Source organism: Mastigoproctus giganteus, chromosome 1, assembly GCF_048544385.1.
Source record: "Mastigoproctus giganteus isolate SK-2022 chromosome 1, ASM4854438v1, whole genome shotgun sequence".
Taxonomy (NCBI): domain Eukaryota; kingdom Metazoa; phylum Arthropoda; class Arachnida; order Uropygi; family Thelyphonidae; genus Mastigoproctus; species Mastigoproctus giganteus.
The window spans coordinates 266,219,948-266,234,409 of NC_143575.1; the positions used below are offsets into that span (position 1 = coordinate 266,219,948).

The 14,462-nt window shown below is 40.5% G+C and overlaps 1 protein-coding gene across 1 annotated transcript in view; it reads left to right on the forward strand.

Annotated features, from left to right (window-relative positions):
* Nucleotides 1-957: 957 nt before the first annotated feature.
* Mmp1 (Matrix metalloproteinase 1) overlaps nt 958-14,462 on the forward strand; it is an 81,730-nt gene continuing 68,225 nt past the window's right edge. The window contains exon 1 of the mRNA XM_090377476.1: nt 958-1,327. Within this exon, the coding sequence (XP_090233602.1) occupies nt 1,238-1,327 (90 nt within the window). The 5' untranslated portion in view covers nt 958-1,237. The remainder of the gene's footprint in view (nt 1,328-14,462) is intronic.

The following is a 14,462-nucleotide window of genomic DNA, read 5'->3' on the forward strand; positions in this document are numbered from 1 at the left end:
CGTCAATAAATTTACATTTGCAACAGGACTTCAGTAATTTATGCAATTTTAAATGATTGACTGGGCCTCTGAAGTAGAATTAGACAACCTGTTTTCTACCAAAACGCAAGCCCAATAAAGTTGAGCAGGTAATAGGTTTCTTTCCTCAACTCTAATGGTTTTGTATTTTAGAGCCTCCACAAATTTTCATTTTCAACAAGAAATGCATCAAAATGTGGAAAAATTGAAGGGGGAGGTGATTCTGCATACAAAGTTGATGTGGTACAATGAAATTATCCCACATTAATTCCAATTCAATGCCATCTTTCCAAATTGGAATATATTTATAAAGATATTTAAGGTGATATTCCAACGTTAGCTCAGAGCATAAAAAAAAAAAAAAAAAAAACTGCAGCCATTGTCAACCCACTGCAGGATGGAAGCCTCCTCAATCAGAGCATAATTGATATTAAACGAATTTTCATGTGATGTATGTAGTTCATAAAGAAGGAAAGAAGGTGTAGCGCTTTAACCTAGAAAGGACCTCCAACCAATGACATTCCTTTTCCAGATTAGTCAGTAATTTCCAAAGAACTCTGTGTCAGTAACCCGAAAGAATCTAACCCGAACAACTTTAAATTTCGGATCTAAAACGCCCTGTTCCTTTTGGAATTCTCCGTTACAATTTTACAGTGTGTCAGCCTCCCGATGCCCTCGCCTGTCTTACTCATATTACCTTGACAGTGGATGATTCATCCTTTGGACACGAAGCACATGAAAGTCAGTTAGGAGTGCTCTTAGATTTGCATCACAACTACTTCTGCCTTCGATATTTTTACTACGAACTTGTTACTGGCTACGATAATACAAGACTGTATCTAGCGCGCTCTTATTGGCTAATCACAGTCATTGAGGAGTTTAACTCGCGCATAATAATTAACGGAAGTACTACTACTACCTTGGACATCAGGTGGGCTTGGCATTTTCCGCGTTTTCGTGGGCGCGTGGCGGGAAAGTGAGGACCTCAAGAGACCGGTGTTACAGGTGGTCGTGCGAGGAGGAAATGAGTCAGTGAGTAGCCTCTAAAAGTTGAGTGATCCTGCAGTCAGTGGTTAGTCATAGTCCGACTCTAGTCACCGTCTAACAGCTGTGAGTGCTCTGCGCTGGGTCAGAGCAGTGCCAAAAACCGAGGAGACGGGACGCTTTGTCGTCAAATACTCCACTTAAAGAAGCACGCGCCCTCCGAAACGACATCAGGATGCTAACGCTGCTTGTGCTTCCCCTTTTGGCGTTTGCTGCCACGACAACATCAAATCCAGTGACAATGAACACCGATCTTCAAGGAATGGTAAGTCTCCTCCTGATTTTTCAGATATTTTATTCCCTTATTCTGCATATCTACTGTTAAAGATGGTTAAACATAAGAAAGCTGTCTCTAGTGTTTTTTTTTTTTTTTTTTTTTTTTAAAGCGCTGTCCTACAGTTTAGTTTTCCCTCAAACGGCGAAAATAACGAAATCGAATTAGAAACTAAATACAAACGTATGCGAAATATAACTTATAAATATTTAAACCAAAATAATATGAACAGATGATAAAACTCATTACGAAAATAATTATGTTTAAAAAAATTAAGTTTTACATCAAATTTTAAAAACATGGCTATATAATAAAATCACTCGGTTAATATTTTTTCGTCTACTTGTAGAAGTATGTTAATACGATTACCGGTAAGAATCCAAGCTTAGCATCAAATCCTGAACATCTACCAACTATAATCCTTCGTTTCTAGCGAACACACAGTGGTTAAAAGGATGCATCTTTGTCTTGCCAGATGGACAATTTATCTCAGGATATTTTTAATTCTTAACGAAGGCCAAATACTAACAATGTGAATTATATACTAGATCAAAAGAGAATTAACAAAGAAATACGTATGAATTTATAATATCATTGAATCAAGTAGCTGAATGCGAATGTTCAATGCCAATAATGTCACCAATTCTCTGTCGGCGGTCATTTCGCCATGGGCAGAATGAATACCCAGAATAGTTATCCCCATCCATCCCTCGCCGATCATTCCTGGTAGATCCTTGTGTTGAAGGACGTGGCCAGTTCTTCTGTGGCCTTGAGCATCTGTCACACTCGAGCTTTTCATTCACCTGGTACATCTATATGCTTGGTGACTGCATCCAAGCGTGAAGGTTTTGCTGCCCCATGTCTGTAATGAAAAGAACTAGGCGTTACTGAAATACAGCTCCTCATTAGCCTAGAAACGTAATAAAATAAGCACACACCAAATCTATCAGCACATAACGGATATTCGTCATTTTTCATGCTTCTATTTTCATTCATGTATAGAACCAAAATTCCCAATGTTCTTAATAGGTTTCTTTAATGTCAAGACTCCATCTGTTACTTCTTTCTCCTCTTCAGTCAATTTCTTGAAACATTCTCCTTTCTCTTCCAGCACTTTTCTCTAAAAATAAGTCTGTCTTGGAGAAAAAAAAAAAAAATCTACAAACAGTTTTCGAGCACGTGCTTTCTGGTTTTGCGTATCTCTGTTGTGCTCGAGAGAGCCTGTCACGGTTGGCAGAAGGATAACCGTTCCCTGTATTTCCTCCTAACGTAAGTCAGCACACTAGCCACCTTCTTTAAGAGTTTCTTCAGGGCCAACTTCTTGAAGCACGAGAATAACCTTCAGACAACTGAATTCTGGACGGCTTGTTAGCGCGAGGTGAGGCCTTTCTAGAGGCGATTACAAGAATCGTCAAACCTTTACGATCAGTAAAGAATCGATAAACATACTAGGCATATTTTACAAAGTAATAAATGATGGTGATTAAAGTTTAAAGTGAAACTTATTTGCAAGGTTTTGTAATAAAATAACAGCTACGTAACGGAAGAAACATAACTGTTGTGAAAGAGTTTATGGTTAAAAGTAGAGAAAAATCAATCGTTATAAATGTACACTTATTTTTAAATTACAAAACCAGAGCCTTAAAATGTATTGATGCACTGTTATAGCTAACAATGTCTGTAACAGTCCTAAAGCAGCTCTTCTACCACCTATGACAGTTGGGGCTGCTACTTGAGAGTCTAAAACGCTGACAATATTCGGGTCCCATTTGTGAGTCAAGTAGGACTGCTCAAATAGTCCAGTCGTTCTATGATACACAAATCATTTTCTTGCACCTTCACAATGGTGTAACTATGAATAATCTGGGCATATTCCTATATACAAAGTCAAAACCATGCATACTGGAATGCCCACTGAGGTGTGAACTAATGTAACCAGACGTCGATGTGTGGCGCAAACACCACACATACAGAGCTAGCCCTCTACATAGCCAAGCAATACTAGATAGCAGATGACTGTCATCACCCAGTGCAATACCACCACTTTGCTTACTGAAAGCTGGAAGTGGTGAAAAGCTCGTTTGATCTCCAGAGCAAAGATCTGACATCCCAGCTTTCTATCCTGAAAAATGGATCATATCTTTTGAGGTCATGAGGAACATCATGGTCAGATCCAATATTTCTTGCATTTGCAGAGGACAGTTTTAAACAGGGTTTTCGCAGACCAGGCAAAGTGTTAGAGCCCCTAATGGGAATCCGGATCAGCTAGTGTATAATTTCGCTGCCTCTACTCTGCTAACTCGTGACTGGAATGAGTCCGGGAAGTGCATGCGGTTGAATTGCTGAAGTCACATTAGGTCAAAGAGCTGAGTATGATTTTGCAATGTGCGTCATACCCAAAAATTATAATTTCATACATGTTTCACGCTCCTACACACAAAACCCTTTAACTCATTTACATCAATGCATCAAGAATAGTCAACTAATGGATCGCTGAGAATATATAAATACGTTATATTCTCAGCGATCCGTTTCCACTTACAATTTGCCAAGCTCCACTTTTTCTAATAGTCTGAAAAATCTGAATTATCTCAAACACTACTCACTACTCCCACCTCACTTACCTTAACTATTCGTTTTATGATCCCGTTCGCTTCAACGGTGCCACTTGTGCATATACCTGCTCCGATATTCTTTGCCAGAACTTCCTAATTTAGAAGCTGTTCTATCTCATCTCCTCTGGCTTAAAATTTGTTTACTCCATTCTGTCAAATTCATCTTTTGTTTCTATCGTTCTCTCAATTCCACTATCTTAAACGGCTTTTCTTTGAAAATCGACTTTCTCCAGTCCAAGTTTCCTAACAATGAAGTAATTTTCCTTGGCGATTTCAACGTTGATTATAGCAACTGGCTTCAATTTTTCTGGTTGCCGGGACCTATTCGTAAACATGCTGAGGATTTTGCTATTACTAACGACCTTACATAATTTGCTCATTTACCTAACAAAATACCACAGTCCTAATATACCCAGTACCTTCCATCTTTTCCTAATCAGCAGTCCTTCAAATTACACATTCAATGAATGTTAGTGGTTCTTCAGGAACTTCAAACCACAACGATAATCTTTTCTCCAATAGAAATTCTCGGCCTTGTGTCCTTTGACACTACAAGAATGTGTAATGCGATGATCTGCATGATTTTTATTCGTAATTTTCCTGGTTGGATTACTGTTTTAAACATTATGAAGCCAATGTGTTCTCGGTGCCCGTGAAATTATTGCTGTAGGGATGAAACCGTTATTCCGCATTCCATGGTAAAATTTTGCCTATCTAATCCTTGGTTTTCCTATAGAGGTGCAAGGCTGTTCAAGATGATGTTGCATATCGCAACTAGCTTGTACCCAAACCTCCAGCTTCATTTTCTGCCTACACTAAAACTGGCAATATTTGTAAAAAAAGTGATTACTTAATCGAAACTCAATTTTGAAGAGTAAGAAACTTGTTTCTTGTCCAAATAGAAGCTGAGGCTTGAAGGCTCTGGTCACAACTATTGGCCGAAACGTCTGTACATTATGCTTCCACCTCTATTACAGAAAGTCGACTTTAGTAATAGTATTATAAAGGCTAAATAGGAAGAGGACATTTCCTGCATCTGTAAAAAAAGAAAAGAAAAAAGAGAAGTATCATTCATACGTCTCCCATTGCTAAAAAGTAGCTATTCAAACTGAGTCCGCGCGAATAGTACAGTGGTTATAATCACTGTTCTCCCCACACCAGGTAGAAAAGGCCCGGGTTCGAAATTCCATTAATGAAGAGAGGAACTTTTATGGGCTTTTGGGCTTTTTCACTCCGTGGCTGAGTTAGTCGGTCTCACAACGTTTTTTTTTTTTTTTTTATTTTAACCAGAAACTCAAGCTTTTCTTCCAGCAAAAGAGGCAAATCGACCAGAAAACACACAATTTATGGACATATTACATATGGTAACATGAGTTTGTTTTCAGTGGATGACTCATTTTTTTTTTTTTTTTAATTATAGCTTGAAACGTTACCAAACTATCAGCCTCGACTCGCAGGAATTTATTTGAATTATTTACCACACTCTGTTTGAAACTAAGATTCATGGGATCGAGCCTTCTCTAAATTTTATACTTGTGCCCTCTACTTCTTGTTTCTACTACTAGTGAAAATATGCTGCCCTCTTTCATTTTACCGATTCCTTCCCAGGACTCAATAAGATCCTCCTCTAAAATCTCTAGTTGCAGTTCGTATCTTCTAAGCCGTTATTCATATGTTATATTGAGTAGAACTCCTTGCCAATTTGATTACCCTTTTTTTGAACTCTTTCCAGGACCTCTATATCTTTCAAGTGCGGCCTGCAGACCTGAATACAGCATTTTAAATCAGTCTCCACATCGTCATATGTAAAGGGACATTGAATCTTTTTCTCTGCATATGCAAGTCCTATATACATCATGCATTGCTTGACAAAATTAACAGAACAAAATGTTTTTCGTGGACAGGGTCGCCGAAGGCGAATATTTGATATAGTAAACATCCTGACATACAAATTCCGAGTATCCAATAGAAATCAATCTAACAGATTGATTTCTATTGGAGAAATGGTTACTGAGTCACACAGTATGCAAATTATTCATGGCTATAAAAACATGGGTTGCGACCACATAACTTCATTCACTTTTTTTTGGTTTGCTTAGTGGGCCATATCTCCAGTAGTCAGGATGGTAAGTCATCATTGATTCTTTGGGATGGCAGACCGTTGGACGACCTGAAGCTGGGCAGTCGCAGGCGGAGGTGGCACGTTGGCTTAATGTGCCATGCAGTGTCATCTCGGCACTATGGAAGCAGTTTCAGGAGACAGCAACCATTACAAGAGCTGGACAAAGTCGCCCGAGGGCTACGTCAACCAGAACAGACTGCTATCTATCTCTAATAGCAAGACGGAACCCTATCATGTCCTGTCATCAGTTGTCTCTTGATGTTGCTGGGGTCACAGGTGAAAACGTTTCCAACCGGACTATGTTAAGAAAGCTCAATTCATGTAGACGCTATGCGAGGAAGCCAGTGGTTTGCATCCCATTAACCGTCTGCGCGGGTAGCACAATGGTATCGTCACCGTCCTCCCCACACCGGGTGGAAAAGGCCCTGGTTCGAATCCCATCGATGACGCGAGGAACTTTAATAGGCTTTTTTCACTCCGTGGCTGAGTTAATCAGTGTCAGGCGTAGCTGTCCCCCCAGAAACTGGGCTTTTTTCGTCCAGCAAAACAGGCAAATTGACCAGAGAATACACATAATACATACACGGGTATATGTAAGAAATTACAGGTGGCCCTAATATAATAATTTGAATTTTATTTTTAATCCCATTAACCCCAAACCACCGCAGAGCTCGTCGAAACTGGTGCCATGATATGTGACTTTGAGTCCTGCCAAATGAGGTACAATTCGTTTTAGCCTACAAACAGATTCTAGACGTTATTTCATATGGAGATAACGAGAAATGCGGTATCATCCCTCCAACAACAGAGAAAGGGAAACTTACGGTGGAGGCGATGTTCTCGTGTGCGGCGGAATAATGATCAACGGCCGTACCCTCTTCATGGTTTTGATACCGTAACTGCGTAGAGGTACTGAGAACAGATCCTCGAACCCTATCTTTTTAGGGGTGCAGTTGGCCCAGATTTTCTTTTCATGCACGACAACGCCACTGCACATAGAGATCAAGTGGTGGAGGAATATCTTGACACTGAAGGTATCCGACGACTGCCGTGGCCAACAGGATCACCAGACTTAAATCCGATCGTGTTAGACACCCTTGGGCGTCGCATTTCACACCGACAGCCAACTCCTTCGTCACTTAGTAAGCTAAGGTGTGTGCTGGTGGAAGAATGGGATTTGTTGCCACACAATCTTATAGACACCTTATATCAAGCATGGTTTACCGCTGTTAGGCCTGTTTAGCCGTTATACAACCCAATAAATGTCCCTTATACCTGTCCAAAGTTTCTCGCTGTTTCCTCATTTCATCGTTATTCCATGGTACACCACCATACCAACTTTATCGCAAACTGCACTAGTTACACCACGTTGTGTACATAAATAAACTTCTTTATTGCTGCTAAGTAGGGCACAAGTACTAGAGACAATAGTTCTCATCACGGCGACATGGCCAGGAGTTTTACATTAAGGAATGATACATGTGATTAAATTGGTAAAATTAATAGTTACATGGGATATAAGTTACACAAAAATAAAACATGTAAATTGAAATTATAATAAAAAGGAAAATATAACAGAAACAGAACTGAATATCGTAAAACAATTTGGAAGAATTTATCCCAGTTCAACAGATTCGATCCACTCGAGTAGAATGCAACGGTATTTGTAGTCGGTAACCATTTTCTGCAGGCTAATTCCAAGACGGAGCAGTGCCTGAATTTTGGGGAGTGCCTGGGCAGGTAGGAAACGATTACACAGTTTCAGTCGGTTGTATTTGAGGATTAGTGTGGGCTCTGACCTCAAGGATGACAGAGGATTGTGCCACTGACAGAAATCCCAGATGTTTGGGGCGTTTATCACTCCTGTCTACATTTTTACTGTAGTCATTAAACACCTGCTGTCAATTAACTTCTACCTACTTAGGGAGCCTGGGTAAAATAAATTTTCTGTTTATACTCCGGCACGACAACCAAGTCAGTAGAGTTCACAATAAATCTTCAATACAAATATTTATCGTATTTAGTAGTCACGGGCTTGAACCCCAGTCCACTCGAGGAACGCGTGCTATGCACTCTCGCTCCTGACCACTCGGCTACGTTTAGCTGTTCAGCCATGTCAGTTGTTCTCAATTGAGGGGGTCGGCGATGCTGAGCATGTTCTGTTAATTTAATGGAGCAGTGTAGATAGGACACTATGTACTTTCCTAGCCGCCTGTATGCACTGCATGGAAATTTTCGTTTCTGACCGAGTTGCAACCCCTATGTCTTTTTTGATTCGAACCACCTTTTAATTCCTCTCCCCATAGCGTGTAAGTAATTACTCGATAAGACCATTGATGATGTAAGCTGATGTACATCAGACCACTGATGTAAGCTATCTTGAATAAAAATGCCTGGTTCCGTAATTAATCACCCTTCCTACCTTTAAATCATCGGACAATTTTGAAAACTTCCCCTTCACTCCCTTGTCAAGGTCATTAAAGAACATAATAAAGCAGAAGGGGCGCCAACACTGGCATATTAGCAGTTTGCTTTTCTTCTAACTCTTGCATCAATGATACTGGTAAATCATCTTCCACCATACAAAACTGACTTCAATCAATGCCTCCCGTAGTCTTTCAACAGAAGGACATTAGAAGAATCCTGAACAATTCTTGATGCCAAGAAGTCTCTAGATCTCCTGCAGGCATTTAATTAAAAAGTATCCTGTACTCTCCAATAGGATGTACCCCCTGACAAATTTTTCTCATGAAGGCCAACATCCTCACACTGGCAAGATTAAGCTTGATCTCCCAGAGAATGGAAGTATCCTCCATGATAAAAATTCTCGCTCGGTCACCTAACCCACACAGATCCATACAAAACTCAAATCTCTCCAGAGGATATTCCCATACAATCCTTTCCCTCTCCTTCGGTGGGCTCCCAGACCAGGAGTGATGCCTACTTCTCCCTTCCCACCTCTTCTTTCCGCTGGAGGACGACTTCTTTCCTCATTCTTCTCCTTCTACTTACTTTGACTCCACCACTTCTACTATCTTCCCCAATCTATCCCCCCCCTTTTTTTTTTGTTTGGTCTCCATCCAGAAAGCTCAGGCGACCCTGGTGGAGATCAGTCAGTATGAAAGTAGCCTGGCTCACCTCACAGTGATGGTGGCGGGCAACGTAGGGTTCCACTAGGGGCCCTGCGGCCAAGTAGCCAGAGACACAACGACAGAACATACCACAATTCTACACAGACCAGACACTACACTTTTTTTTTTTTTGGCTTATGCAGTAATTCTGCATTTCATACTATGCCACTATTCCCATACAATACGTTCGACATCTTTAACCAGCTCCGTGTCGAGTAGATGAAGAGGTATGTGAAGACAAAACATACCACATAATCATCCTCCTACAAATCCTGCTGTTCATTCAGTACGATGTGAATTATTACAGTCACGATATTACAGTAGATCATATCCCGAGTCCGAGATTGTGCTCGGACTCGGGATATGATATACTGTAATATCGTGTTAGAACTCCACAAAGTTGGCATGTATGTATTTGTGCCGCCTCCGTAGCCAGGTGGGAAGGAGCAGTAGTGCGTAGCACACGCTTCTTGATTAGACCGGGGTTCGAGCCCGTCACCACCAAATACGGAGGATGCGGAAAGGTCAGGGAATGACCACCGCATATCCCGGAGCAATATGGCCTTAGTTGCTAATGCTCCTAAAATCCAAATAACAACAACAACAACAACGTATGTATTTGTGTTGAACACCAAAGCAACTAAGATTATGAGGCGTCAGTATACTGCAGCTGTAACTTGAGATATTCTGTTGTTGATTTTTCCGCAAACTGGACAAAAAAAAAACAAAAAAAAACATCGAGTTTCTGTGAGTAAAAGCGTGAAACTCTCACCTTGGACCGACTAATTCAGTCACATTGTGAAAAAACTCATAAAGATTCCTTGCATTTTGACGGGATTCGAATTGAGGCCCTTTCCACCCGGTGCTGAAAAGATGGCGTTATATCCACCTCACTACCTACGAGGGCTCAAAAATGGGTCTCCGCGAGAACATGACGATGGTCGATATTAATGACCAGTGAAAACATGCCACTAAAAGATTGAGCAACGCGCCTCAATCAGTCAACATTCATTCACTGTCCAGCTGAAAACTCAGGGAACCAACTTTTTCACTTTCTCATTTATCTCTCTATTTCTACTCTGGAACGATCTTCCTTCATACATATTTCCTGAAAATTATACTCTACAGAAATACAAGTCCACTGCAAGCAAGTTGTCTGCTGTCTTCTCGACCATCAACCCGTACATAACTTTTGTTTTGATATCGGTCCTTGCCTCCAATTAATAAAAATTTGAATATCAAAATGTAAATCGCTTTGTTAACCATAATATATTTAATTTCACTGTCAAACATAGTGGTATTATTTGTTTACTACTAGAAATAAAAAAAATGTGTGTGTGTGTGTGTGTGTGTGTGTGTGTGTGTGTGTGTGTGTGTGTGTGTGTGTGTGTGTGTGTGTGTGTGTGTGTGTGTGTGTCGATTTGCTTGTTTGCTGGACGAAAAAACCATGCGATCCTTGCTTAAAACCGACTAACTCAGCCGCTTTGTGAAAAAGCTCCTCACGTCATTGACGGGATTTGAACTCAGGAATTTTCCACCCAGTGTGTGTGTGGGGGGGGGGGGAGTGACATGTAGAGGCTAGTTTTCATGTGTGATGAAAAACCCAAAGTCACGAGATTAACCTCCACCATTGCCTAGCCAGAAACCACTAAGAAACTCTTTGAAAAATAATGAGAACACTGACATTAAGAATAAACTACTGACATGATATGAAGTTTGCCTTCAGTCTTTGAAGAATCATTCCCAAAGTCGAATGCAACTTTCAAAAACATCGGGAAGGCTGATTAGATAGTCACTTGAGAATATCCATAACAACGTAATCAGTCTCCACACTGGACGACTGTGACTTTCATTGAGATAATTTTAGATCTTAAAAATAGAAAAAGTCCAAAAAAAGGCAAATCTAATAGACAGAATAGATAACCCACCAATTCAATGTCCATTTCTTCAATCATAACTAGAGCTGTGCAATAGCATCTTAGGGATGTATAATTGAATTTCGTGGTACTCCCAGCCTTTGTTATAACATTTACAGTACGCTGTTTGGGAATAAATAAATTGAAATATCTACAATTCAAAAGTTTGCTTCTAAATTAATTCTTATCCATTCTTGTTTGGTCATAAGACAACATTTTCAACTGGCACTTCCATCTGACTGGCTACTAGAGCCCTGCAATATGCAGTATTTCTATTCCCAAAGTGTACAAGGAATACAAACAATAAAACAATATATTTCTATGGTATACCAAACTATTATATTTAGGCCACCCGAATAATTAAATTCATCTGCCTTGCTGTGTCTTATGTCTGTTAATTGCGTGTGTTCTATGGTCAATTTATCTGTTTGCTGGACGAAAAACCCCAGTTTCTGGGGAAAAAGCCTTGCTATCTACGCCTGAGACCGACTAACTCAGCCACGGAGTGAAAAAAGCCCATCAAAGTTTCTCGCGTCATCGATGGGATTCGAACCCGGGCCTTTTCCATCCGGTGTGGGAAGGACGGTGACGATACCACTGTGCTACTACACGCGCAGATTTCTGTGGTATAATGAAATGCTGCAAATAAAATTAATCTGGTTATTAGCATTAGTAGAGGCATACAATGCAAGAAAGCAAGCTTATGCAGCATCAGCCAAAAAAAAAAAAAAAAAAAAAAAAAAAACTCCAATTTTACCCCTCCATTCGTTCCAAGTGCCTGTCCAGCTTAGCCTTAAATTTATTTAAGCTATCAACTTCCACAACAAAAGATGGAAGTCTGTTCCACCAATGAACTACCTGCTGGCTAAAGGCAAATTTCCGCACATCTATTTTACAACTGTCTTTCCTCAATTTGAATCTGTGCCCTCTCAGGTTCTTAACCTGAGCAAGAGGAAGAATCCCATCAGCATTCAGCTTGCTCAACCCATTGTAGGAGGATTATTCACGATGATTTAAACATCACTGCATACACACGCTGTCGGTACGCAGGACACAGATATACAGATTACAGATGCATATGGGTTACGAGTTAACACACAAACTTAGATATACTGGACAAGTTTTGGTTTGTAATGCCAGTTAGTACTTTCTTACGACTTCCATAGATTTCGCAAAATGTATTCTTCAGCGACGAGAAGTGAAATTGAACCGTTACATTCTCATCCCGAGTTATATTCAAGTCCTCTCATATTTACTTTACAGATTCGCGACCTATCGACGAAGACAAGGGCGCCATTCTCGACAAGTTTCCTCGAGAAGGTGAGCTGTGCTTATTTTCTTTATTTAGCTGGAGTCTGAAAAGATAATTCTTTAGACTACGCATGCATGATTTTTTGAACCTCAAGGTTGACCGTTTGCATGTAGTCATGGTGCTTGAGTGAAGAAAGAACTTTGGCCATTGGTAAAAGCAAGAAAGTTAATGAGGATGGATTGCGCGTAGCTGCAAAAAACGCCGAGGACAAATCTCCACCTTGTAGAGTTCATCTTGTAACCTGAAACATTAACTGTACACTACTGTATTTAACTACCAGTAACTGTTAGTCAGGATTCCCACCAACACTTAAAATCTCAGCAGCGTGTGATCTCAATGAGAGTTTGGTAACTGGTAAGAGCGTAACACAATTCACCTTACTGCATATACCGTATACAAGGTGATTCACTACCAGTGCGACAAACTTGCAGGAGGTGTAGGGGGCACAAAGACGAATCGGAATCACATAGCATGGCACGGTCCGAAATGCCTTCGTCATGCGGTGGAGGACGTTGAACGGAAGATCGCGTGAACAGCGATCCCGTTGGAAGTCAGCATTTGCGAACCGTTTCTGTTGAAGAAACCAAGTAGAAAAAGTCCTCCGGAGTGGATAATCCGCAGGCTCCAATGATTGGACGCGTTGCAGATGGTATGAACTCATTTGGTTTGTTGACAGTATCCTCCATACAGTGGATTGGGAAATACCCAATCGTTGGCTTATAGCTCGAGTACTCGTACTCGGATTGTCTTCTGCAAGACGTAGGACATTCTCCTCATTGTCTGGCGTCCTCGTCGTTCGCTCTCGATTCATGGTACCTCTCGTGAAACAACCAGTCTCACGTAACCTTCTGTGCACACGTGCGAAAATCGTATGATGAGGAGCACGCCTGTGCGGAAACGTTCCTGGTACAAGCGCAGGGCGGCGTGCCCGTTACAGTCCGCAGCTCCATACGCGAGGTGCATGTCGGCCAGTTCAACGTTTGAATACTCGTCCATCCTACTGCCTCGGGAACCGGTTCGCAAATGCTGACTTCCAGCGGGATCGCTGTTCACGCGACCTCCCGTTCAACGTCCTCTACCGCATGACGAAGGCATTTCGGACCCTACAATGCTATGCAATTCCGATTCGTCTTTGTGCTCCCTACACCTCCTGCAAGTTTGTCGCACTGGTAGTGAATCACCCTGTATATAGGTAGGGAAAAGAAAACAAAACCAAATTTTCTGAAAGAAAATCCTTTATGGAGAATTTCTAATGTGAACTGGTCTACAGGCTTTTTCCAGATGGATGATATCTTTTTCCAGATGAATTGCTTCTCTTATCTTCAAGAAGTGCACTGATGTAGAAATATGAAAGAATTTCCTATGAATATTTTATTTGTTTATTTTTTTTAATATGGGGAATTACCTTTTAGACAACCAAGATGACCTCTATAACTCAATCTGATGTTAAGTTAAACATCGATTCTCCCTTAAGGGAAGCTGGTGGTCTTGCCTCCAAGAGGGATCAATGTAGGAGAAGAGATTTTATCACTTGCGCGCCCTTCTCTGGTAGTAGTCGTAGTCTTGGAGATTGGATTCTTGAAGATGTCAATTCATTCTGATTTTGTATTTAATGTGGTGAATTCCTGTTGATGATTAGGTGAGGTAAACCTTGGGTGAAAAACAATTCTTCATATTCTCTGTGATTGCGAATCTGTCCGGAGAGTGTATAAGGGATTCTTCCAGATTAAATTTATTTTCTTCTGTTCTTGAGTTGGCGGTAATTTTGGAATTTCTGGATGTATTTAAGGTGATCTTATGTCTTGTATTCTGCCTTCTGCTTCTTCCATAAGTCCAGTCAAAATAAGCCATCCAGATAGCACTACCTGAATTATTCCCTTTAACTCAGTGGTCTCCAAAGTTGGGTGCGCGAGATAATCCGCAATAAATCAATATTTATTAATTATGAAAACTTTAGTTTTTCGAAACGTAATTGAAAATAAAAATTATAAATAAATGTTTTTCTAATACTTCAATATGCGGCTTTATTT